Genomic DNA, 26,963 nt, shown 5'->3' on the forward strand with positions numbered 1-26,963 from the left:
GAGTATTAATAATTCACAAAGAGTCTTCTCGTCATAATAACAACATTTTCTCTGTTTGAGATGAATCATTTATAAGGAACAAGCATCCATTATTTGGCTAAGACATGAGCTCCACAGCTGTCTTTTCCTCCCACCGCACTAATCGTTTTTCATTTTTCTATTTACTTCTGATTCATGACCTAACAGGTTAAGCAGGCAGTGTGCTGTAAGCTGAGGTCCTATTGTTAGACAGGACTGATTTATTACAGCCAGAAATCTACTTTAGTACAGATCTTGGAGTATATAAAGCACCGGCACAGAGTGGAAAAGTTATGAGTTCATACTGCTGTTTGGGGGGCTAAATAAATTGGTGTGTGATTATGTGTGAGTTAATGATATGAGCCAATTTTCCAGCAGGGAGATTTAAACGCCACCATTTTTGTCCCAATTATCTTTATTGACTATCTCCCTCTGTCACATGTGACCTGCTGTTCTGGATCATCATCATTGGGCATCATTGTCATGGTCAAACAGCTGAAATCTATGAAAATGATGCACACACTTTACCATTATGTCAATATAAAGTCACTATTTATTTATAGGATGTAAATCAGGTAAATAAAGCATTAATTTACATTGTTACTGATTCCCCGGTGAAAATATTAATTCTAATTCAATAGATCCTTTTGTTTTCCTGTTGAATTACAAATGTAACAGTTAGCATATGAATAGGAGCAAGCAAAACGTCCAATGAAACGGCTGTAAATACACAGAACATCTAGCCATTCAACCACAAAACCACCTGTCCTCAAGGACTTGTTTTGTAATGATTTGAAAACACTCATGCAAAAAGTACCACATTATTATTATTATTATTGTTCAATCTCAATTTTCTCTCTCTGCATATCTTTTATTTCTCGCTCTCCTTCACACTCCCTCCTTTACTCACCTTTGTGCCCTCTCTCCCTCTCTTGGGAGGCACGGTGCGATTCTAGTGAATGATTAAGAGGGAGGGCCTCTGGAACAAAACAGCTGATTAATTCTGAGCACAGTGTGACTGAATGAGCTCACATTCTCGCTTCAGATGAGAGGCTGTCAATTTCCAAGTGGGCCACAGAGCCACAGCTGAGCCCTACAGGAGGAAAAGGGAAAATCTGGCCCCACGGGGTCCTGCTGTTGGACTTCTAGTATCATTTATAGCACATGGTGAACCCAAAAGTCTGCCTAGAGAGATACTCAGAGTAAAATTCAACAGGAGAGATGTTACATTTCAAACTTACTGCATGTCTTGGGAATGAGCTCCTGCTATAAACATACTGAAGGCCCATTCTAAGGCAAAAAAGATAACTGAAAAGAGATCATTTTAATTGTATCAGTACTATTTCTGATACAATACCTGAGCATCGACACAGTCACCAAAATGATACTTTTTGCTTTTTAGGAATATATAGTCTAGTACATATATTTTTCTACAAAACCATTTTTTCATTTTAGCAAAAATTGCCAACCTTCTAAAATGTTAAATTGTCTCAACACAAACCAATAGACAAGAACTTTAAATAAATAAATAAATAAATAAAACAGTGTAAAATGGGCAAAACTGTGATTCAAATCAGGAATAGCAGTATGAAGACACACTACAAATCTGAGCAGACATTTCAGTACTTGACAGTTTTCAATACTCTGTGCTATGGACACATTTTGATCGATTGATATCAGAAAAGGTTTGATACCTAGCCCTTTGATAAACAAGCCAAAAAAACAGAGCAGAACCATAGAATAATAAGCAGACAGTCAGACTCTGTCCTAGTTGCAGCCAGTGATTCAGCAGCAACTCATCCACGGAGAATCGGTGTGTCTTGGATGCGTAACGAGAGGCAGATGGTTTCGTAACAAGCCTCCTTCTGAGACATGCTCCTAAAAGTCCACTCGCTCCATCTGCCCACTGCTCCTCCTAAAAGAAATCACAGCGAGTGACACTGATGGCCGCTCACAGAACGCTCAGGCCATCATGTTGCACCATAGCTTCTGTGCTAAAAATAACAGTGACAGCTCTGTATTTTTCAGGCTAATTACATGAACAGCACTGGCAATACATGCATGCTGGATCATTACAGTGATGGATATGCAGTGTCCCTGTATCTGTGTCCTAATTGGCAAACATCACATGGTTATTCAACCCAGATAACATGCGAAGAACAGTGTGGAAGATTAAAGTTTAATACCATTTCCTAAGGATGATATTAATGTGGAGTTACTGATTGGCAGCTTGTTTGGTTCTGTGTACTGAAAATCCCATAATGCATTCATCCTTGAGGCTCTTAGGCCTTCTGTGCCTCTGTGGATAAAGTCCAGACAATAGAGTCCCCTCTATAGATATTCATCCCTGGGGCCATGGAAAGAGGAGCAGACAGAGGGAACAAACCAACCGCTGCACCAGTGTGAGGGGAGGAGTGTGCGCAACCCTGAAATCCTGCCCTTTCTGTTGCAGTCCCTAATGAGGAGTCAGGGGAGGGCCTGTAGCTGTGTCATCTTGTGTGTGTGTGTGTGTGTGTGTGTGTGTGTGTGTTTGTGTTCCTCCTTCCTGTGTACATCAGGAATCTATTTTTACATCCAGGAGGGAGAGGAGAACTATTTCTACAACAGCAATTAATCTCCATCAAACTTCCGTGTTTAAGGGGATGATTAAAGGGATGCATCAGGTCTACTCAGCAGCATACAATAAAAAAACAAGTTTATTTATAGATAGTAATGCAAAGCTAATTAAGGATCTAGACTTGACTAAACTTCTCAGAGTCAGAGAGCAAGATGTAGAGCTAAATGTGAGTTAAAACCTTGCTGAAATATGAAAATAGGCACCAGTATTTTTTTTAAATAAATGTTAATTATTTATTTATGCATGTTCAAATTCTAATTAATGTGGACTTTGATTAGATTTTCTGGATTACCTAATATATAATATATATATATTAATAATGATGGTGACACTCAGAATACCCTTAATTAATTGTTTATCACTGTGCATTCAGAAACTAATTGATGGATAATGTGACAAGGAGAAACTAATATAAGACTGAGGATTTAAATTGAGCATAACAGACATGGAGGACAGATTAAACTCACTGTACTAACCCAATTACATCTTATTTAAGTACAAGATGAGAAATGCACTAATGTTTATTACTCAGTTTGACACTGAAGTGATTTAAATACCAAGCAAAAGACAGCTTTCTGAGGACTAATCCCTGCTACAGCAATGTTCTGATAAGTTATGGGAAAGAAGAAGTCATGGTATTACTGAACTCATAAGACTCAGAATTCTTATGATTGACAGATGCACACACACACACACACACACACACGCCTGCACTGTGCATGCATGTGTCCTGTCCAGATGGTTGGGCCCAGCCAACCACATCAGGGATTTCAGTACCATGGAGAGAGACATGCAGGACTGCTGCTGAGAAGCCACACAGCTGTCAGCGTCATGAGGGGAGCTGAATGTGTGTTTGTTTGTGTGTGTGTGTGTATGAGAGAGACAGAAAGTCAGATCAGACAGAGTGAGATAGATAGAGAGAGAGAGAAAAAAAGAAGAAAAGACAGACAGATGGTTTTCTTGCTGCAGAATGTGTACTATACATGATTTGAAATCAAAATCCATTCAAGGTTCATGTGTTTATTTATAGATCATCCACTTTGTCATTCACTTGCTTGAAAAAACACACACACAAACACACATCAGCCTTACGTCAGATAAGATTTATTCCTGACTCACTCACTCACTCCCTTTGACAAACAGATGTTTGACTGCAGTACATACAGTACGTCTGGGGAGGCAAATAGCACGGCAGCAGCAGAAGAAGAAAAGTTGAGTTTCCACTCAACTTCACAAATAGTGAGTTTTTCTATGGTCTGTCAAGTTTAATTGCTGATGAGATGGACGAGATAAGATTACAGGTCCCCAGTTTGATCAATGGATAATGATTTACATGATTTTACAAACTCTGAATGCAGATTTTGCCAAGTCTATGCAAACAAAAGTAGTCACTCCTTTTTTTAAAGATAATTTTTATGGCATTTTTGTCTTTAATTCACAGTTCATAGTGAAGAGACAAATTGGAAAGAAAGGGAGAGATAAAGAGGTACAGTATGACATGCAAACAAAGGTCCCCAGCTGGAATTGAACCAAATCATACTTATACAATGTATGTCTTAAATGGTAGTTACCTGTATTAAACATTGTACAAAGGAGGCTACTCTGACACCCAATCCAAGTGAGGTTAAAGGACATTGTTGAATGTGTATATACAATTCCATTTCACTTTAGTTCAGTATCTAACATAAATTCTGATGTACTTAAATCTTATATCTGCCATGAGCCGCTGAAGTAGGTTCATGGGAGACAATGCCCCAGCATATCTCGTCCTTTGGCAAGGGCACAGAAATGTCCCCATGTGCTTCTCAGCCACAGGGAAAAGTGCCAAGTCAAGAGATCTGTCATCTATAAAAAACACACAAGCACATTTCCACAAGCGAGGTGAAGCTGGGTAATCACTGCCCAGTAAGAGTGGAGGTCAGTCAAAATTAACAAATAACAGATTAAAAGTAATAATATTATGAAAAATACATTTTAAATAATTCAGCACATACTTAAAAGCTAAACTTTGCAAGCATAGTTTGTTGTGAAGTTGAAATTGCATACTGAAATCGTCACTAGATAATGTGAGCAAATACAATAAATAGCCTATAGCTTCACAGATACCTATTTATTATACTGCTTTAAATGTTTAAAGGTTGTATGTAAACAACTAATTATTCTTTACTGACAATGATCTCTTTATTGCATTTCTTTCTCTGGAGACGATAGTTTATGCATTGCTTAGTTTGTGTGTGTGCTCGTGTGCTTTAAGCCACCAGAAGTCCTCTACTGAATCAACAAGGTTGTTTATGGTTTATTATTATAATGCTGAGTGCCCAGGCATGCTCTGCTGCACCACTTAAATCCTCTATCTTAATTTCCCCAGTTGGTAGAAAGCTCTTCTATTCATGAATTACTGTCTGCATAAACATTGAGCTAGTATGATATGAATGTTTTATAGATAGTGCGGAGGGTGAATGTGTCTGTTCCTCCTTACTGAAATGCTATTTAGCGCAGTGAAACCTATTATTCCTCTGATATTATGCTATTATGCCGACACTCGATGAAAAAAAGAATCCTATAATGTAGGATAACAGCTGAAAAACGCCTTCATGTGCTTTATAGTGGAAAATCCATGCAAGTTACAACAAATCCACAACAGAGTCACATCTGGTGCTCTCTCACCAAAACAATGTACATGCTGGGTTCAATTGTAAGGTCTGCCAGGGGACAGGCTGTGTTTAGTTAAAAAGATGTGTCTTGTTAAAGTGATTCAATTTGGCTCAAGTCTGCTCATGATAAGAAAGATGCTTGGATTCTTTCCCAGAATGCCTATCAGTCTGTGCCTGGCTGAATGGACACTGAATTGCTAGACAGAGAAGCAGCTGTGCGTAAGATTTGTTCACCGGATCCCAAATGACTCTTTTCTTTTTCCCCTCCTCTTTTTTCTCCTCAGTTCTGATCCATCCTTACATTCTCCTCCTTCTGCAACCAATTCCTCATTGGCTTATCATCTGTGAACACAATTCAATGAAATTAAGCAGTGGATCATTAACTGTTGCCACGGATGCCTCAAGCCATTATATCATCTGCAATGTATTTTCTGAATCTGCAAGAGATTTCCACGATGAGAGTCACAATATACAGGCGGGCAGATAGAAAGACAACCCATTAGAGCACTAACAAACTGGTCAGACTATACCAGCCGTTAACTGTGTCATTTTTCTCTATTTGGTAATGTGCCTTCCAGGACATCATGAGCAAGTCAACCACAAAAACACATGGCCTACCCTTCAGGCCATTCAGGCACACAAATACGTATTCAAAAATACACATGGCTACAGGCACACTCATACATGCACTTCACTGGTATTCATTGCGGACTCCTGCCATTCATTTGGAGAGAGTATAAGGGCCGTCAGGCTGGAATGGAAAATAATATGGCAGTGAGGGAGACAGAGGAGAAGAGACTTTAATGCGGAATGTGTCTCAAGAGAAAGCATGCAAGAGAGAATGAAATCTATTGATATTTTTTGTGTTTAAAACAATAGCTTTACTGTATTTAAAATATAGCTGCAAAAACAGGGCTGAAATAAATGTTTGGTACTCTTTCTTGATAGATAAAAAACAACTGATTATAATTTTTCTGTCAATTGAATAAGCAAGTGATTGACTTAATTGTGTATTAAGCATGAAGGCTCTAAAAGGTCTCATGTGACATTGATTGCTCTTTACTGGCTCCCCATCAAATTCAGAATCCAATCAAAGTTCATGTGATTACCTATAGAGCTCTGCATGGTCAGGCACCTGCCGCTTTAGAGAGCTACTGCAGCCCTACTGTATGTCACCAGCAGGTCTCTGATCAGGGTTTGCTGGTTGTTCTTGATCTAGGCTTAAAACTAAAGGAGACTGTGCTTTTGGGGTTGTGGTTCCTAAACTTTGGAATTCTCTCCCTTTGGACTTAAGATGTGTGGACACTGTGGACACCTTTAAAAAGCTTCAAGATCCATTTGTTCAGATTTGCCTCTGTGTAATTTTTCTATTTATCTCTGTTCTTTACTGTGTTTTATGTCTGTATGTATCTTTATGCTTGAATTCTTCTGTGAAGCACTTTGTGACAACTCTTGAAAGGTGCCATATGAATAAAATTACTTCCTTCCTTACTTAATGTGTCCTTACTTTAGCATACACTATAAGGGATTAAGGCTGCAACTAACAATTATTCTCATTTACGATTAATCTGCTGATTATTTTTTTTCTATAACCTGATTAATTGCTTAGTCTACAAAATGTCCAAAAATAGTGTAAAAAGGCCTATCAAAGCTTCCTTAAGCCTATCTGACATATTTAAATGTCTTGTTTTCTTCAACCAACAGGAGACAAAGAGAACCAGCAAATATTCACATTTGAGGAGCTGAAACCACTACATTTTTGGCATTTTTGCAACAAAAATGACTTAACTGCAAGAAATACAATATTAGATGTGCATCGGCTTCTACTTTACACTGTCAGCCACATATTTTTTTTAACTTTTCTTTTTGTCTGTGTCACTCGGAACTGCTCTGTGCATTTGATTTATTTATTTTTCTTCTATGTAAAGTACTTGTTCAACTGCTGGCTGTTTTTAAACTGTGCTATATAAATAAACGGACTTGACTTGACTTGACTTGACATTCTTTAACATTTAATGTCCTCAGTGTTACAGCCTTTCCAGCTAAGTCATGGCAGGTGTGCTGCAGCCAAATAACATTTTAGAGACGCCGCAGCCCAGATTGGATAAAGCTGTGTCCCAGACTTATCCTCTCCCTCAGGGTACACCCTGATAAACACAGTGATTCACCGAGGCTGAGTGGTTCATGAACACCAAAGCAACAGAACAAACAGGGCTAAGTGAAAGATTTCATAGAGATTTATTTTCTATTTCTTTTCTATTTATTAATTTCTGCTCCTAATCTCTCAAAGGACAAATATTATCAGTCAAATATTTTCATCCAACTTTCTCCAGACAGCTTTCCTCCCTCCATCATAACCCTCTTAAACAGCCATGTTCCATTAAGTACTCCTTCGTCGTTGGAGTGCTCAGGAACTTGCCTGGGGTGATGAAGAATTAGAGCGCTAATGGGGAGAGTGTGGAGATTGACCTACTCAGTCTCCTCTTTCCCACACACCACCTACCCCCTCCTTCCTTCCATCCTTCATACATTTGTTGGACTAAGTGGTAGAAATATTCCATGGGACAAGGAGCCCAAGATTAATGTTTAAAAAAAAAGTCATGAAGAGGGAAAATGAATTCAGAGGAGTGCGCTGAGAGTAATGAAGGTGGCTTTGAGAAATGAAAGATTGAGATGTTTGGTAGCTCACAGGCTGATTGGTATTTTGTGTTGGTGCACAGAGGGAGGGAGGGAGAGAAAGAGAGAGAGAGAGAGAGAGAGAAAGAGAGAGGGAAAGAGAGAGAGAGAGAGAAAGAGAGAGAGAGAAAGAGAGAGAGAGAGAGAGAGATAGGAGTGATAGGAGACAGATTAAACCGATAACATTGTCTCCTCTCTCTGCAGTGGGTCTCTGCAGATAAAGAGGACCCAGCCAAGCCAGACAAACACAGACTAACAATGGAAAGGCTAGCCTGCACACAGTGACCCTCTTGGTATTGACACATGGGGCCTCTGAGTGACTCAGTGCTTTTGTGCAGCCACAGGAGAGCCTCCATGCCACGCCCGCAGACCTGTAGGAATCTTTGTACAGTCACACTGCTGTTGAAACAGGCTATTAACTAGGTGATGCCAGCGGTGGCATTTCATTAAACACTATGCTCTCTCCTCTCTTTTTGCATCTTATCTGTGTCCAAAATGTTCCTTCTTCTTCTTCTTCTATGCTTTTTCTCTTGCTAGAAGTCAACATCTGTCTAGTCAAAAGACAGTTCCTATGGAGAAGACTGTCTTCACAGATCATAACATGGATTTGAGCACTAACGTCACACTAGTAAGAACTAAAAGTTTGCTTGATAATTGATTTCTTGCTTAAGTAACTGAGGCTGATGTTATGTTACGAGTTTTGAATTTAGGCTATACCTTCATAAAAGACAAATTAAATTTTTGCACTCGAGGAAAAGTCAGTGACCAAAGGATCACCAAAGTCAATAGGATTCATCCTCTGGGGACAATGAACGGAAACTTCATGGCAGTTAATAGCTGTTGAGATATTTTAATCGAAGTGGTGGACCAACCAAGCAACATTGCCACCCATAGACCATGGTGCTAGTGTGGCTAAAAGGGGCTAAAAATCTATTCCAGTTCATCAGATATGAGGATTTGCTGTATTTGTGTTTTTATATTACTTGAAACTGAATATATGTGAGTCATCCTGGTTTCTGGGAAATTGTAATGGACATTTTTTCTCTATTTTCTTACATTCTGTACACCAAAAGATAAATTGATGAATCAAAAAAAAATATTGACAAATTAATTAACATACATACATATATATAGTTCCTTCCTCTCAGCTCTTTCAGTGTCATGATCTAACTTGACTTAAGCACTCTTGTGATGGAGGATAGGGTTATTTAAATGGGTTAACTAGGGGGTGATTTAATACCTGTCTAACTATATACATCCTCTAAGAGGGTAGGAGTGACAAAGACAGATCCTCTGACCCTATTCTGTGTCACAAGCCCATTATGAGGGCATGTTTGTGTCTGCATGTGCTCATGCATGCCAGTGTGTGTGTGTGTGTGCTGTAATGGTGATGAGGGGGAGGGATAGACAAGACCTACAGAAGATTGTGCTCGTTCATAAGAATGGGCGTTTAAATTGTTGCTGGATATAATCATATCATATCTAGATGGGAGGATTCTCTTTTCTCAGCATACAGAGATGATAAGCATGAAAGAAGACTGTAGCTTTAAATAAACTGCGCTGTCTAGACACAACCAATGCAGAATACCTGAAATCAGTGATTATTTAAAGTTCTGATTTGTGAAACCAAAATAATATATTTTTGTATTGGATTTATGTGTACAGTAGTTGTTGGCAATGAATATAAACAGCAGATGGCACAAGCATAGTTCTTAAATTTACACAAAGGAGTACCTTTGGGTTGCAAACACAAAAGTTTTCCTTGTGAGAGAGCAGGCTGTTTTTTTTTGCTACGCTTTCAGAGTTTGCAGCACACACAGCTAAAGTAGATGACTAATCAATACAGCAGCCTGCAGGCAGGGGAGTCCTGTTCCCTCTTCCCTCTTACCAACTACTGTATTTCACTGCAGCAAAAAGGAGCTTTCTAAAAAACATTATCTATGCAGGGATGGGCAGGCCTGAAGCGCCTCTGCAGAGAGAACAAATTCATTAAGTCCTTTTCTCTTTCATGTGAGGATCATGAGATTTAAAAAAAATTAGGCCAAAACAAAAGAATAAGGGTTGGTGTGAAACAAATGGCCAAAGTTCTGTTGACCGAGCATTAACATAGCTCTTAGATGCACTGGTAGCACAAGGGCAAAACACTCAGCCACCAAAAGCATGAACTTCTGCATGTATTACATCCTCCTGGTCGAGCTCTTCACTGTCAGGTGAAAAGAAGCGGTTGGTGACAGCAGAATTGACAAGAACTGCTATATGAGAGAACTGACAATACCAAATATAAAGTAAAAAAGGGTGGAAAAACAAAACAAAACAGCACTTTCTCTTCTATTCCAGCCCCTCCCTGCCTCTCATTCTATATACAATACAACAACTCATCCCCAGTCTCTCTCTTCCCTCCCTCTTCTCCATTAAGTCAACAGTCAACACAACCATAAAAACCTGAAACAACAAAGAGACTCGAGTGGCGGGCTGGAGTCACTCACCACCACTACTACCACTCTATCCTGCTGCCCCTCCCTCTCTGGTCTCAAACACAACATCCGCACCCAAACCCCCCACCTCTCCCGCACACTACATTTACAGACACTGGAGAGAAAAAAAAAACAAAAACAAAAGGAAAAGCCATACACACATGCAGAAATGTGCTCCTGATGTGTGACTCAACTACAAAGACAAATAACCTTCCCTTCAGGTTTTGGCAGAACACACCCACACACTCACCAACCTCCCCGATGTAAAACACCTGAGGCCGAACACAAGGGCAGAAAGGTCCTTATCTATATGCTCAACTGCATCCCTGAGCCTGTTGCTGGGGTCACAGGTCAACACCACCAAACCTGCAGTGTATAATATATTGTGATAATCAGCACAGCATCTCTTCCTCCAAACACCATTGTCATTTTGAATGAATGAGCAATACAACATTGTGTTTTTTGGCAACAGAAAACCACAATGATGGTAAAAGACAGTATTGTTAATGAGAATATTTTATCAGGATAAAACTTGTGGCTGACAAGTGCATTTTTCTACAGTATCACTGAGTGAGCCATTTATTTGTTAAGTGGCTTAGGTTTTGTTGAACATAATTTGCATCTATTTCTACAGCTGACTACAAGGTGCCAAAACTAATTTAGTTTGATTTCTTATAAGAGCTGACAAGTGATTCTGTTTTGGATGATTGAGAAATTTCATAGACTCAGTCATGTACAATATGTTTCACCAACATGCACTGATTTCCTACACCACACAATAGTGCGCAGCTTAGCTCAGGCATGATACATTTTCACCACTCAGGGTAGAAATCGATGCATAATCCCCACTTCACTCAGAGGGGGGACCACAGGGGATGGCGGGGGAGGCCAGGGGGGCTGCGCCACAAGAGATGAAGAGGGGGGATGGTGGGCTGACGGTTGTGGAGCGCAACCAAAAGAAGGGAACAACACCATCTCGTAAGGTATTGATCCATCTTCTTCATTCCTGTTCACTACCCTCTGATGAACCCCTGCTGATGTAAAAGAGGAGCAAAAAGACGAAGGAGGAGGAGAGGGGAGAGAAACCTGTAATGCATCCTTCCTCCCCAGTCAGGGCAGATAGATTTACAACCACAGCTGCTCTCTTGTTTGACTGTTGTTCCTAAATTGGAGGACCAGTCAAACACAGCAGGGTGTATTGAGCATTTCCCAAAAAGTTAATCAGTGTTCAAGTTTTGCTAATCCTTTCACTCACTATTCTTTTCAATACAGAATCACTCAGAGTAAGTCCAAATGTCCTGATTAACATCTAATGTTGCTAAATCTGCTACTTCATAGTTTTGTCAGCTACATTCCTTAACTGCTGTAAGTACAGCAGTTAACAGTTGGTGAGGGACAGATGTTAAACACCTCTGGAAATGTTACTCCTAATACATTCAAGTTGTACAGCTTCTTGCTGCACGGGACACAGAGGTTTGACAACCAGTGTTTGTGCAGGTCCTTCACTGGACTTCAGAATTCATTCTGAAGGAGGTCAAGCAACAACTTCACATCCTCATCAATAGTCCCTGATGACTGATATTAACTTCTTATGCAGATAGTAACTGTGGGGCAAATCCAAGGGGGTATGGACCGACAGCTAATCATCTAAGTATGTCTGTGTGTGTTACTGCTATTTGTAAATTTGACAGGTAACCCTGGAGAATAACATGTAACATACAATATTATTACATTATAACATACTTTGCCATATTTTCTAGTAGTTTCTGAGTAAGTAATCGTGGCAGTAATAAATAAGAATAAGAGACAGATATTCCCAAGCAAAAAGCAAATAAAAGTAGACTGAAAAGAAAAAACAAACAAACAGTAAAACAAAACCATGTATCATATACAACCATCCATTTCTACTGACTTCTAAAGCTGGCCCGCTCCAGGTCTGTTATTACTGGCTATGGAGGAGCATGGGGGGGGGGGGGGGTAGTCCCTTATGGAAACAGCTACTCCTGACCATGCCGGCGCAGTGACAGACTTGGCTCTATTGAGTCGCACCATTGTACCCTCAAGAGATGCTATACTCTGGTAGGACGCCATCCAGTATTGAATCAAAGGGAGATTGGAATTAAACCACAGTGTCAGTATGGTCATTTTTCGCTGCTGTAAGGCCTGACAGCAATAGCCTAGGCTGATTGAGATTGAAAGATAAAGACAGGTCATCACTGAGCAGACAAAGACAGGGATTAGTTGATATCATAGATCCTTATAACTCTAACAGCGTTAACATAACGTGAGTCTAAAAATCTGATCAGTGATTCCGAGAATGTATATACTGTTGTGTCCACCATCTGAGCCTGGCAGTGAGTACAGTCAAGCAGAGAGTTATACTCACACCTAACCGTCCCTCGAGAACCCCGCCCAGGACTAATCCACATCCTCATACGGTGCTCTGGCAAGGGTCTGTCCCAGGGCACCCCATTGAAAACTGAAAATCTCAGCCTCAAGTAAAGAAAGTAAGAGGTGCCCAATAAATCATATTCCTCCTTAAAATCTTGGAATGAACAGAGTCCAGCGTTGTTAAAAATATCACTGAGAATGGAAACACATTTATTTATTTAGCCATGGTGGAAATGTAAAAGGCTGCCCACCTGATTGGTGACAATTATGAGTTGATAATTATTCCATACAGCTATAGAATTGGTTACAGTTATCCCATATTGTAGATAAATGTTTCTGTGCTCCTTGCATGTATATAGTAAGTCTTCTAGTTGGTGTGTGACGTGTGCTGCCTCTATAGCCTGCCAAGGGATCTCATAATCATGATTTCTCCAAACATGCAATGGTCTAATTTGAAAAGAATAATAGTAAAAACTAAATACGGGACAGCTAAGCCCCTAGTGAGTTTGCTTCTGTGTTAGGTTGTATGTTTAATTTGTGCACGCTTTCCTCCCCCAATGAACTGCTATATGAGGGAATATATTTATATGATAAATTTAGGTGGTGATGCTAGGGGGATCATAACGAACAAAGGATTAATCTGTTCATTTAGACAGTTGTAACTCTGCCTTGTAAAGACACATAAAGAGAATCTCTTCAGGTCATCCACAATTTTCCTTTTTATTCCCTGAACTATTTGGTTAAGACTGGGGCAAATCTTTATGCCAAGGTACGTAAAGGATGTACAGATAGGGATGTCAGCAGTTAAATTGGTATTTTTTGCAGCTGTATTTAATGGGAGAAGGGCAGATTTAGTCCAGTTGATTATCCTGCCATCTCTCTAAATAAATCAAAGAGTTTTAGGACCTGTGGTAGTGATGTCCAAATACTGGATATAAAAAGAAGTCAATCATCTGCATATAATGAAAGATAGTATCTAGATTGTTATGGGAGATATTGTGTCACTTTCTCTAATGGACTAAGCTAGGGGCTCTGGGGATAGGGCTAAGAGAAGAGGGGAAATGGGACAACCCTGTCTGGTTCCATGATGTAAACGAAAGGCTTGTGATTGACATGTTCCTGTAAGAACTGTTGCATGACTGTATAATGTTTGTATGTCTGAGTGGTCAAAAATAGGCAAAGCTAACTTTTGAAGAAACAAGGTGCGCTTCTCCATGTCTACACGACAGTCTGATGTCCAGAGACCGCTGTAAGAATTTTAGAAAACATCATTGATTGCACTGGGATCTGTAACAATATCGCCCTTTGTCGTACAAATAGCATTAATCACTGGTTTAGATTCATTTTGTTTTAAATTAAGGGCTAATAGTCTTCTTGGGTGGTCACCATCATAATAATATCTTTGTTTGGTTCTGTGTAAAATAAACTCGGCCTCGCTTATAGATAAACTTCTATATTCTCCCCTTAACACATTGAGGATATTGGTGTTGACTATCTCCTTCTCATTTTCAGAAAACCATTTGTTGTGCTCAGCTTTTAGCCTGGAGGCAAAGCCAATGCATGTGCCTCTTATGAAGCTCTTTGCTGCTTCCCATAATGTCTGGGGATTATCACATGGCCCAACATTGTGTTCAATAAATTCACAGAGTTCTGTTTTCATTTGTGACAGGAAACCAGCATTGCTAAGTAAAGAGTCATTGGGTAGTCAATGAACAGTGTTAAAGTGCATGACACAGAGGCATGATCGGATTAAAATAGGGAGCATATTAATATGAGGTATATTATTTATAAGAGAAGGGCTGTAGTAGTCAAATGTCCATTTACTGTTTAACATTTAAAAATAGTTTGAAAATTATTTTTAAAACAAAAGTTTGTTCAAACAATGATACAATTGATAAAACAATTAAATTGTGCAGCTTTTCTACACTTTCAAAATGTAATTGGACTGAATGGATCATATTCTGTTAGTGAAACAAGTCATTTTGCAGAACTTGTGGAACTCTGCAACATGTGACATTGCAATTACACATTTTGGCCGCTATGTCAAATATGCTTAAAGCCTGGTGCTGTTCCTGTATCCAGTTCTCTTTATACATCCATGGCTAGGACCAGCAGGGGTTAGCTTAGCCTAGCATACAGATTGAAAGCAGAGGGAAACAGCTAGCCTGGCTCTGTCCAGAAGTACCTATCTACAAGCACCTCTAAAGCTATTTTAACACATTATATCTGGTCTGTTGCGTAAATGACTCTACGATGTCACTGCTCCCAGCAAAGAAATGGTTTATAATAGGTTGTGCTAAACTAAGCTTACAGGGTGCCAGCCCCAGCTACATATTTAGGGTGCAGACACGACAGTGATATCTGCTCATCTACTCTTGGCAAGAAAGCAAATAAGCTTATAAAAATACAATATAAAGACACTGAAAATGAAGGCAATAATGTCTATAAAACTCTATTTGAGGGATTATTTTCTGTTTCTTCAGGATGCCATAAGCAGAGCACAACGAGGAGTACACATTGATATTAAAGCACTCAACTGGAGGACAATAAAATGATAATAAAAGAAAAAATCTCTGACAAAATCAAAATATGTTATATGTTTACTGCAATGACTACCTACTTAGGAAATTTTAAAGTTAAATGCCAGGAAGTGATAAATGTTGAATGTGTGCAGACAAGACACAAGAATAGTGTAAAGGAAAGGGATGACTACACAGCTGCAGGGGAAGCCTTACAGTGCAGTGAGCCTTACAGTGGAGAAATGATGCAGTGCACAGCCTTTTAAGATTATGTTCCTTACAAGAAGGCAGATTTCCTGCTGACCAGATGAATCATAGCTGAATCTTTCTTTTTAGGTATTTCAAGTTACCATGTGAAGAATTTGACGCAGATCTCAGTTGGCACCTTTCTTGGCCTAAAGCCTCGAGAACAGAGCTGACCTGTGAAATGCCTGTTCCCAACCTATCACAAGTGTCAGTTCTTCTGCGCTCTTGTAATTCAACAGAACTTGTCAACAACATCTAAAATAAATCTGAAAAGATGAGTTATGACAGTAGCTGAAACAACTAACTTATTTTTCACGCTCTTCTTCAGATAAATTATAACTGAATGATGGAAATAAAGCTAGTAGAAAAATATTTTCATGATTGCATGACTGCTTTGCAAGTGCCCCCAATCTACAGAAGCCGTGTTGACAGTGTGATGAAAACAGCATGTTGCCATACTGTATTACACACAGCTCACACTGGAGAGCTCATCCCACTCTGCAGTGGTGGCATCCTCCTCCTTCCGCCTCTTATACTCTGTCCTATCTGAGGTTGATCTGCCCGGAGACAGCACTAACAAGCCACTGGGTAATGGTGTGTCCGTCACTGCTTAGGCAGCTATCCAGAAACATACAGCACATACACACTGGGATACAAGGAATGAGAGAGTGACTGGGCCGGGAGGCAGTGAGAAGGACGGGTAGGGAAACTGAGTGAAAGAGCTGCGTGAAGGGAAAATATATAGCAGAGGAGAGAACACTGCAAAACACTTTTTTGCTTTCAGCACTAAAACACTCTTAGCGTCTTTTTCTGCTGTGGCCCATGCAGCTTTTTCTAAAGAAAATATACTACAAAATAAGAGAAATATTACTGTGATGACTTTTTACTTTTTAGAATTGATTTTACATGCAAAAAACAACAAGATCATGATGCATTTTTAGACACATTTGTGACTGTAATAAAGATTAGTAATGCTGTATTTCCATTGCAAGATATTTGTCTATTTTTGTCTTTAATGGATTGAATGAATTTAAACCAGATACAAATCACAGCCAGATATAGATACAAATATGCCAATTTTCATAGAGCAAGACCAAATTAATCAGTATTAGTGCAGCTGAGGCACTAGTGTCCTGCATGGATTTTCATACGCAATTAGTATGGAAGTTGTGCATGTATGTGTGCATGTGTGAGTGTAGTACACGCAGCAGTAGAGCTCTAGTCAGTTGTTTTTCACCAGTTGTTCTCCACCAGCTGGGACCTGGACTGAGGGCAGAAGACCAGAGCATGTGGGACATATGTGTCACCACAGAACATATGCAAACACAGTGGGAAGATGCATGCAAATCTGTCCAGCCTGCACATACAATGGCATATACTCAACGGATAACAAATCATTAATAAATACATGCTTCAGACATGAGCTGATTATTTTAAATGTATAATAAAGCAGTCTGTTGTCTGTTTTGTTTTTTCTAGTCTTTAAGAATAACCAACAGTTAAAAGAAACTTAGGCCACTCAGTCCCAGAAGCAATTCCAATTTCCATCTGCAGTTTCCCTGCCCTTTTATAATGCACCTCTCCTGAGAACAGACAGAGTCGATGTGATGTTATTGTAGTGGCAGGCTTGCACTCTGTCATTCGCTCTTACATTTATAAAAGTGTCCGACCGACAGATTGGAACCAGGAGGTGTTTTTTTCTGTGGAAGTAATATCACCTCCGGAAAATATTCCCTTCGTCAGGCAAGAGCACAGACAGACAGACAAACAGAAAGACAGACAGACAGGCAGGTGGGGAAGGATGCAGATGACGGAGGAAAACAAAGAACACTGTTGCTGTACTTTTTTTTTTTACTGATTAAAACATTTCTGAGCTATGATAATCAAAGTTTTACTGCAAAGGTTACAGCCGCTGTATGATCAAAATGATGCACAAGTAAGTGGACTGTAAACAACGGGCGCTGCATGTTAAGTGAAAGATGACTCAAACCTTGCATACTGAAAAAGATCTTTAAGGTTAGTTAGTTATGATCAAGGTTACACCTATAGTTAATATCTTTAAAAACAGCTCTGACCACAGTGAGAGGTGCCTCAAGTCTCCACTGAGTCACTGTAAGAAATATGAGGCTATAAAATGCTCCTTATTACCACACTTTCTCCTGTCTTCTCCTCTAAAGGCGATTTAATTGGTTGTCATTAACATATTTCATCGGTCTCTTTTCCCTCTTCATCTATCCTTTTTCAGCTGCTTCCCTCTCACATTCCAACAACATCTCTCTGCCTCTCTCTCCTGTCTTCTTGTCTGATCATATTCTCCCTCATCATCCACCACATCACCCATCATCCCATAATCCATAAGTGTGAGATATCAGCTGGACAGTGTTCTGCTGTCGGCTGTATCAGGCTGTCTCTTTATTTCGACTCCCTGCTATGAGCTGCACAAAGATCGTTGGAGTTCTACAAGCGAGTCACAATAAAATGTTCAACTAGTCAAGCGGTGGAATAAAAGGGCATGAGGAAGCAAGCGGGGGATGTAAATATATAACAACGCAAATGTTCACTGATGGAGACCAATGTTGTAGGCCTATCTCTGACATGATTTTCTTTGGAAAGGAATTTGAAAAATCAGCTGTAACATAATTTGCAAATGATGTATGGAGATAATACAGATTCATATACAATACATTCATATTCATATATGATACAATCTATTAGGTATCTGATAAGAGAGCACTCCTGAATTCAATAAAGAATAACTCTAACACATACCCTGATAGTAAACAAATAATAACTATACTCTTAATTTAGTTAGACAGAGTTAGACATTTGGCTTCATGAACATGGAATTCAAACATTTTAAAACCCTCACTTAGAGCAACAAACGCCATCAATGCTTTACTTTCCTAAACACTTTCTGTTGACTGAGTCACTTTTATCTCAGACCAAGCTGACTGGTGTACACATGATGAGAAATGACACTGTTTAAATAATGATGAGCTGGCAGCAACAAGCAAATATCCCCTTCTGTCTCACACACACACACACACACACACACACACACACACACACACACACACACACACACACACACATACACACACACACACACACACAAATTTTAGCCTTCAGCTCCTCCCTCTCTTGGCCTTTTTTTCCATAAGCGACCTTGAGCTGTGAAGCCCTGTCAGCATCTGCCTCTTGTTGCTATATGCATGTTTGCATTAATGACTGAATGTAAAACAGCAATCATTCATTATTCAGGCAGCACTTTTCTCTCCTTTAAATCTTACGAATGTGTACTTTTTTCTGATTTAAATGCTGTGAACAATAACAACACAGTCCATCTTGCATCTATACAGCAAGGCTTGATATACTTATATCTTTGCACATTCTTTATAGAAATCATCATCTTGACATTTAGATCAATGAGCAACTGAGCCACCACACGAACTATAGTGGACAACACTTAAGATCCAATTACTGGGGGATTTATAAGAAATATCTTGGCAAAACATGGGGAGTGGGAGGTGGAGTGGGAGGTGGCGTGTGGGTGTTATTGTGCGCTTGCTGAATCCTGAGCTTGCAATAGAGACACTGTGATGTCCAGTGCTCACTGCACAAAACTACATGAATTATTCACTTTCTCAAGATTATGACTTATTAATTCAAGTAAGAAATGTATGGTATTATTAGAATAGATATTAATACACATCCCCTATATTAAATGTAAGTGATATTAAACTATTCCTCATTTTATTGGGGACCCTGGAGGCCACATGATGCTGGTCCCAGCTCCCCTGCCGCTCTGGGTGGCACACATGTCCACAGATACCCGCTGAGTGCTAATATTAACACAACAAACAAGACGTCACTCATATTTGGGTGGACACCCGATGGGGCGATGCAGCTGATCACACCTGACTGCAGTGCGTTTGCCTCGCTACACTCTCAGACAGACAGCAGAACCGGCTCCCCTTACCTCTTGCAATTGCTCCAACTCCTTCCTGAGAGTGTCTTGCTCGGTCTCCAGGTCTGCATACTTCTGCTTCAGCGCCTGGTTCTCCTCCAGGACAACCAAACCGCACTCTGCAGCCCGGATCTTCTCCCGGTTCGCCTCGGCCAGTTCCTGGGTGAGCCGCTCCACCTCGGCCCGGTACTGATCCACCGACTCCCCGCATCCTACACCGGCGGCCATCGCCCCTCTCTCTCTCTCCCTCTCTCTCTGAGTGTGTGTGTCAGTCCCCCTGTCGGTCTGCGGTTCCCCCTGTCTCTCTCCACCGCTCTGGACAGAGAGCCACAGAAGCGGGCGGAGGCTGAGAGATGCTGAATATCCGCCCCCCTCTCCTGAGAGCCAGCGCAGGCAGGCAGAAATATTAAATTTAAAAGGATATTTGCCTCATTAATGTTGTCAACAGCACTGACTGTAATAGCAGAGAAATAAAATTAAAACGACCATAACTGCTGATAGATGAAGCCTGGCGATTTAAAACCAGGTCAGTGTAGTCTGCTGTGACACTCAGCAAAACAGAGCATCATTTCTGCTTATTCATGGATGCAAGGGCGCCACCTGTCCGCTGTTTTAGGACATAGCGTTGAATCTCTCTATGCAAAATGTTCATCTGAATCTTAGTTGCAGCCTGTTATATCCTATTTAATGTACACACGTTTTTACAGTTGTAGACCTACATGTGCAGCCAGTTCTTCACAGTTTTATATCCACGCTGTTACTGTATTTAATGGCCGCTGTACTTTCCAACTAACTACAAACCAAAATATTTACTTTCAAAGTTCACAGTTCATAGTTTTCTCTCTTATATAGCTTATAACTTTTTCACAGCAGACATTTTGACTTGTCATACTGTAGCAGAATAAGCACACTAACACAACAATGGAAGTGTCACAGTAAGCCATGTCAGTGCGCTAGCGTGTACAATAGCAGAGCTCTGGTCCAGAATGAAATGCAGCTATAATTAATATTATAAGTTACACCTGTGATTGACAAGTCGAGATGTTCACTGCATATTCCAAATTTCTGCTAGGAACCAAAAAAATAAAATAAAAATAAAACAAAAAACAGAAAGCAAACCTAAAACTCTGATAATAATGTTGATTGTGAATAATGGTGGTGATTTCAGTCCATGTAGAAACATGTATGTGTTCCCTGTATAAATAAAAACTATATTCCTGTTGTATAGCAAGAGACCTTTTTCACAGCGGGAATTTTGACTTGTCAAAGCAGGACAAGCACAGGTGGAGGTAATAGTACCTGGACCCTGCAACTGACACAAATGAAAAGCAGCCATCTTGAAGGTTAATAGTTCCTCCTGTGTTTTTCCTACTGTGACACGTTGTATGTGAACGAGGGTATTTTATAATGTCATATTTTGACCTATTGGGTGAAAATTGTGTTTCTTCCAAACTAAAAGTGTTTCAGTTAAATCTATATTTCATGGTTATTAAATATATGCATATCCAGGGAGGCAAGTGGGGCTTAGTAAGCAATTAAAGTAACGTCCAGCTTAGTTCAGTCATTTTTTTGGTTTGTACTGGACTCTTTTTAATTTAGGCAAATGTGTATGTTCAAAAGATAAAAATTAAATTGTTTATCAGATGGTTAAAATATGATTCAAAATAAAAAAGTATATGAAACACTGAAACAATCAATACTTATGAGGCTCTATAATTTTCAGACGTAATCCAGTAAGTGCACCAATTTATGTACACACAGTATTTCCACAACATACAGTTACAGTTCAAAATTTGTTATTGAACATTACAAATACAGACATCCAAACAGCAAATACTCTAGAACACTTAATAATAACTGTTAAGGTAGCATTGTGTGAAGTCTGTACTTATTTCTTTGAAATGATCCTCAACCTGAGCTCATATCAGCAGAGCTCAGTGAGGTTTTCATTGTGTCTGTGTCGTGGCATCAACATGCTTTTCATATCAGAGAGCAATCCTGTTAAAGTGAGTTCCTCCTATGATGTCAAAGCCGGTCCTGTGCTTAACAGCAGGATAGATAACTGAACAAACAAAACAAAGTCAACCATTGACTGGTCCTTTCAATGACCACATCCAGAGAGATTTATGGCACTTTATATCACTAATGCTACTGAAATATGTAGAAAATACGTCACTTCTTGACAAAACAATTATCACACATCTGGTTCCAAAACATTTACAACATCTACATTTCAATGAGATCACCTATATTTTGTCTTTTTGCCTGAACAAGTACCATTCAGGACAAAGACAATTAATTTTTTTTGGTGCACTCCACCAACTATTTTTGTCTGTAACCCCTCCCACGCAGCAAAGCGTAGGCTACAGTTTATCTTACAGCAAACATATGCAATAAAAGAAGATATGACTGGGGTGAAAAGTTTAGCCGCTGTCAGAACTTTGTTATATGCAATCAGTTATGGTACTGTCAAGTTGGTTATGGTATTGATAGTGAAGGCGGTGCTGTGTTATCTTTCTTATAATTGGTAATAATGAAAAATAGCCTATGTAACACTTCTCGGAAAAGAAAGAGATATAAGGCTGTTTGAACCATTGTGCGAGTGTTCTCAGAAGAATATTGCTGTCATGAGAAATATGTTTCCAGGTGAATGGAAACAGTTACAGTAAAGAACAAATAGTTGAATTATTACAAAGAAGGTTGTGAAATACATCTACAGTGGCCTAATGTGTAATACTGGTTGGACAAATTAATACAGATGAATAAAGACAGTAATTTACAAATTTGTTTGTACTTTTCATTCAAGTCACAATTAATTACGTCAACAGCTACAATATACAGTAATTGTATATATTTTATATATTCCATTGGTACTCCTTTGATCACATTTGACAAAGCTGACCTGCCAGTAACTCAGCCCCAAATTAAGATAAGTACAGGTTGTAGGAAAGTCAAACAGGTGAACTGTTTATGGCCGCACTATATCTTATCTCTGACAAGGAAATGTAGTGTCATGAAAAAAGTCTAAACGCTCTCCTGCAAAATAACAGAGTACAAACACTCTCTACCAAGAAGCAGCCTGTGGCCTCAAGTGCCCTCAAACCTTTATCTTGTCAAATGGATCAGCACTGACTTATTGCAAGACCCTGTATTATAAAGAAAACCAAGCTGATTTCAGTAGCCAGCTCACAAAGATGTCATTTCTTTTTAATGCAAGTCAGCTTTATGGGTAAATGAATGAAAAACATACAGTTGTTTACATGCAAACTTTATTTCGGTAAATACAGCATATCTGACAATTACAGTAAAATCATCAATAAAATTGGTTTTTACAGTGTAATTCAATAGTTTTCTGTATCACCAGAAAAAACATTATGATCTTTGTACCAGATAATCTAAAAAAACCCCAGAACATAATTGTACCATCATGTGTAAGAATACAGTAGGTGCTATCTATCTGTTCCCAGCGGGTCAAAATACAGAGTCCTGAGATGTGGGGAATGTGTATTGGTCAGCACGGTGGGTGTTGATGTCACTCTGACAAACAATTGTGATTGAAGGGGTTAAGGTAAGCAGCATGGCAGCCAGCACACTGTCTGCAGCTGGGGCATCTGTAAGAGCAGAAGAATAAGTTATCTCAAAGGAACAACAAAGGAATCATTGCTTCACCCTATGATAGACAGATAAACTCTTTATTGATTAGATACCTGCTTTAGTCAATTTTCCAGAGCTATTGTTGCAACATAAAATGTTCACTTTTTAAAAGGAAGAGATTAAGTGATTATAATGAATGTTATATTCTGGGCTATATATTTTCTAACTATTAACAATATGATCAGTTTGTCTTGTGTTACCTTATAATAAAGCAGGGGATTACTGGGTGAGTGTATGTGCTGTCTGGCCATCAGCTCTATATCTTTCAGTGTTTCAGCTTTCCTCCACTTGGCTCTGCGGTTCTGGAACCAAATCTGAAGCACAAATGAAACACAAAATGAGAATCAATTTACCTAAAATGAAATTTACTTACAATTTAGGCATAAAGCAGTCTTAGTAAAGATCCAGTGTCTTATTACTTTCTTCTTAGAACAAATCATCCTGGATTAATTTATTATCAGTTTTTACTACATAATTTTATCTTGTAATGTGTCACTAATCATTCGAAGGTTATTATCTTATATAAGAAGTTGTCCAAAGACCATTATTATTGTTTCACTGATGGCTATTTGGTGTCATCACTTTTGTGTTTGAAGGCACATGCTGAATTGTTACTAACCCCAGTTACAGACTTATTGACTTCTGTTTAACTTAAGCTATAAATCTTTAGCAAAATAAACACCATGTGAACCGTCAGATCTTGTTAATGGTTAAAGTTAAGTTTAATGTTAATGTTTATCTGAATGTTGCCATAGCATTGAATATTGCTACATTTGAATATACACAATATGGCAACAATTACATTTACACATTATAAAGATATTGAAAATTGCCATAACGGTCCTTGGGAAACCAGATACATGAAAAATTCCCTCAATTTTACTCACTCATTTTAAAACACTGCCAAAAAATGTCAAAAGCGCAACATTCAAACAGGCTTAACATCATAAACAATCAGCTGCATGCATCCTATCTACCTGTATTCGGTTCTCAGTGAGGTGCAGAGAAGAGGCTAACTGGTCTCTGGTGTTGACATCTGGATAGTGAGTCTGCTGGAAAACCCTCTCCAGCTCATGCACCTGGAACGGTGTGAAAGTGACCCTCGTTTGCCTCTTTTTTCTCTGACCTGTAAGCAAATGTTCATCATTGTCATCCTCATCAACATCATTATTTAAATATGCATCTAAACATGCAGCTGTCACATTAAATGTTTCTTCAAGTCCTCTTCACTCTTATTTTATACAGTATGTAGTATTACTTTATAATACTCACTTATGCAGTCTGTGGTGGCTTTTGGAGACTCTTCAAGTAGTCTCATTTGTGGAATTTCTATGGACAGAGAAAAACGGTCCATCATTTACATACATTTAGTAATCATATTTTTGTAAAAATTAAATCTCTTTGGAAAGTTAAAAAATAAGAGTAAATTAAAGCTGCAAGCAGTGATGAATAGGCCCTCGCACCACGTGTGTTGGAGGAAGCGGCAGCCTGACTTGCATTTGCATTTTCATGAATATCAGATGTTGCAGTAAGGATTAAAATATTAATTCCTGTGTCGACTTTGTGGCACTAGAAAACACGCACTAATTATATGTCATGCTGCTGTATATCTTGTGTAGACCATACCATAGAAATGTCATGTAAATCAAGTGGTGTTTGTCACATCAGGCTGACTTACTGTTGTCAGTAGGTGGCGCTATGACTATGACCTAATATTGACATGTAGATGTGTTCAGGCCTGGAAAGCATGAGAAATTTGGGGCAGATTGGACAATGTAAAGTGGAGTTACAACAACTTCCTGTTTCTTCGGCAAAATTTTTACCTCAAAATCTTAACAATTTATCATCTCAAAGGTCTTTAGATGACACCGACCAAATGTGAGGTTGATGAGGTTAAATCTGTAGGAGGAATTTGTTAAAATACAATGCCTGTAAATTGCTTTGCTTTGCGAAAAAAATACACAGTAGATTCTATAGATGTTACATCTGTCTACCAAATTTCGTACATATACGTCAAATTCAAAGGTGGGGGCTTTGACTTTAAAATTTTCTAGGGGCCCCCTCAACCCATTTTGCCACACCGATGCCCAAGACCCATATCAGATGTCAAGTTTTGCGTTGGAGGGCGTTGGACCCTGGCGCTTTTATGCTCGGACCCTAATAGAAAACAAAACATACCTGCACATATATGCTGATTAGATATTCTGGTGTTCTCCTTGATAACAGACCAGTTACGATGAACTCTTTTGTCTCTTCTGACACACGTGGGCTTCCCCAGAATCTCCTCAATTGAATGGGATAACTTTTTGCGTGGGAGAGATTCCCTTTCTCGATCCATGCAGGAGTCTTTCTCTGTGTCTCCTCTATTCCACATATCCAGTAGTTTATCCCCCGCCATCATCACCTTCGTCATCAGCTGTCCTTTTATAGTATAGTATAGACTTCAATCACAAATATTCACGAGCACAAATTATCCCAAAGTGTGTCTTTTTTCGTCAAATCTCCTTCTCAGAATAAGAAAACTCTTCCTCTCTGGCTTCTCCCTCTTCTCGCTGGTCTATATGTTGAACTCTACTCTCTGTAAGGTGAGGACAGTCAGGTTTATCCTCCCTCTCCTGTCAGCCTGTGTTTGACCTGCATCACATGGTCATCATGGGGGAGGAGCGACTCCAGTATGTAACTGCATTCTTCTAGGAAACTTATCAGCATCCATTGATGTCAACGCTTTTTTTTTCAGTGTCCCTAAAGAACTGTTGATTTAAGGTGTACTCATTGTAAATAATAAGAATACCTCCAATATTATTATCTGACTATATCACTCTTTCACACACACAATTTAATAAAACCCTGCACTCAATATAAACATAAGGCTCAAAGAAATATCTCTGTGTTTCTGTTGCTTGATTAAAACCAAGATATTTTTTCCAACTGTAAAACATATCTAAATTGCTGCTTCTCTTTCTTATCACTAGGTTTATTGGAAGGATAATCTTTATCACCTTGGCCTCTGCATGCCCTCTCACACTTCAGTTCACCTCTCAGAAACACTGGGAACACACCTGTTACTGACTCCTTGTGGCTTGTGGTAGAAAAAGTCTTTGGTCTTTGTCAGATATGTCTCCATCTAGTGGTGTTGGCTCTTAAGGGAATTATTTTTTTGTTTCTTTTATCTTATGAAAGGCTGGCAAATTTGACAAGCCATCTAAATTTTTAGTTTATTAGCAAATATACACTTTAATTTTGTCACACAAAATGCACACACAAAGGGCAAATGACATTTTATTTTGATTAAATGATTTCCTTTTTATACTTTCATACAACAGGGGTGAACTTCGGATTCAGTGCTTTGATAATTCATTATATAAAACAACAAATTTTTACTCACAGATCCGGTGTATTTTGGAGCATGAATTAAAAAACCGTAGGGACTGTTTTCTACCTCACATGTCACTTATGAGTCACAGAATGTGACCCAAATATGTGTCTCATGTGATGTTTAGATTCAGAGAGTGGAGTAGACTGAAAAATATATTTAAAACAAATACACATGAGAGTATGCCAATAAAAATACATTTCATGAGTGAAACCTTAAACTTTGTCAGATATGAGTGTGGAAACAATCTTACTGTAAGCGAATATTTAAATACACCCAAAGCTGCACTTTTTTTGTAGAATTAGTGGAGTCACAGGACACAATGAGACACTGTGCCAAAACATCTTGACTCAGGCTATTTATTATAAATCATA

At 39.1% G+C, this 26,963-nt stretch overlaps 2 protein-coding genes across 7 annotated transcripts in view; both read right to left on the bottom strand.

Moving 5' to 3' along the window:
- Nucleotides 1-20,532, bottom strand: part of bicd1a (bicaudal D homolog 1a) — a 37,576-nt gene extending 17,044 nt beyond the window's left edge. For 3 of the 6 annotated variants that reach the window (XM_044357486.1, XM_044357491.1, XM_044357489.1), the window contains exon 1: nucleotides 19,575-20,532. In XM_044357486.1, the coding sequence (XP_044213421.1) occupies nucleotides 19,575-19,790 (216 nt within the window). In that variant the 5' untranslated portion in view covers nucleotides 19,791-20,532. The remainder of the gene's footprint in view (nucleotides 1-19,574) is intronic. The other 3 variants (XM_044357487.1, XM_044357490.1, XM_044357488.1) reach the window with 1 other exon arrangement.
- Nucleotides 20,533-22,813: 2,281 nt separating this feature from the next.
- On the bottom strand, nucleotides 22,814-26,061 carry LOC122986481 (intestine-specific homeobox-like). The gene is made up of 5 exons (XM_044357762.1): nucleotides 25,395-26,061; nucleotides 24,489-24,545; nucleotides 24,194-24,342; nucleotides 23,417-23,530; nucleotides 22,814-23,173 (listed from the first exon to the last, which is right to left on the bottom strand). Exons 1-5 carry the CDS (start codon nucleotides 25,627-25,629, stop codon nucleotides 23,126-23,128), a joined length of 603 nt encoding a protein of 200 aa, XP_044213697.1. The 5' UTR covers nucleotides 25,630-26,061; the 3' UTR covers nucleotides 22,814-23,125.
- Nucleotides 26,062-26,963: the final 902 nt, after the last annotated feature.

The sequence above is a fragment of the Thunnus albacares genome, chromosome 7 (genome assembly GCF_914725855.1).
Source record: "Thunnus albacares chromosome 7, fThuAlb1.1, whole genome shotgun sequence".
Classification (NCBI taxonomy): Eukaryota; Metazoa; Chordata; class Actinopteri; order Scombriformes; family Scombridae; genus Thunnus; species Thunnus albacares.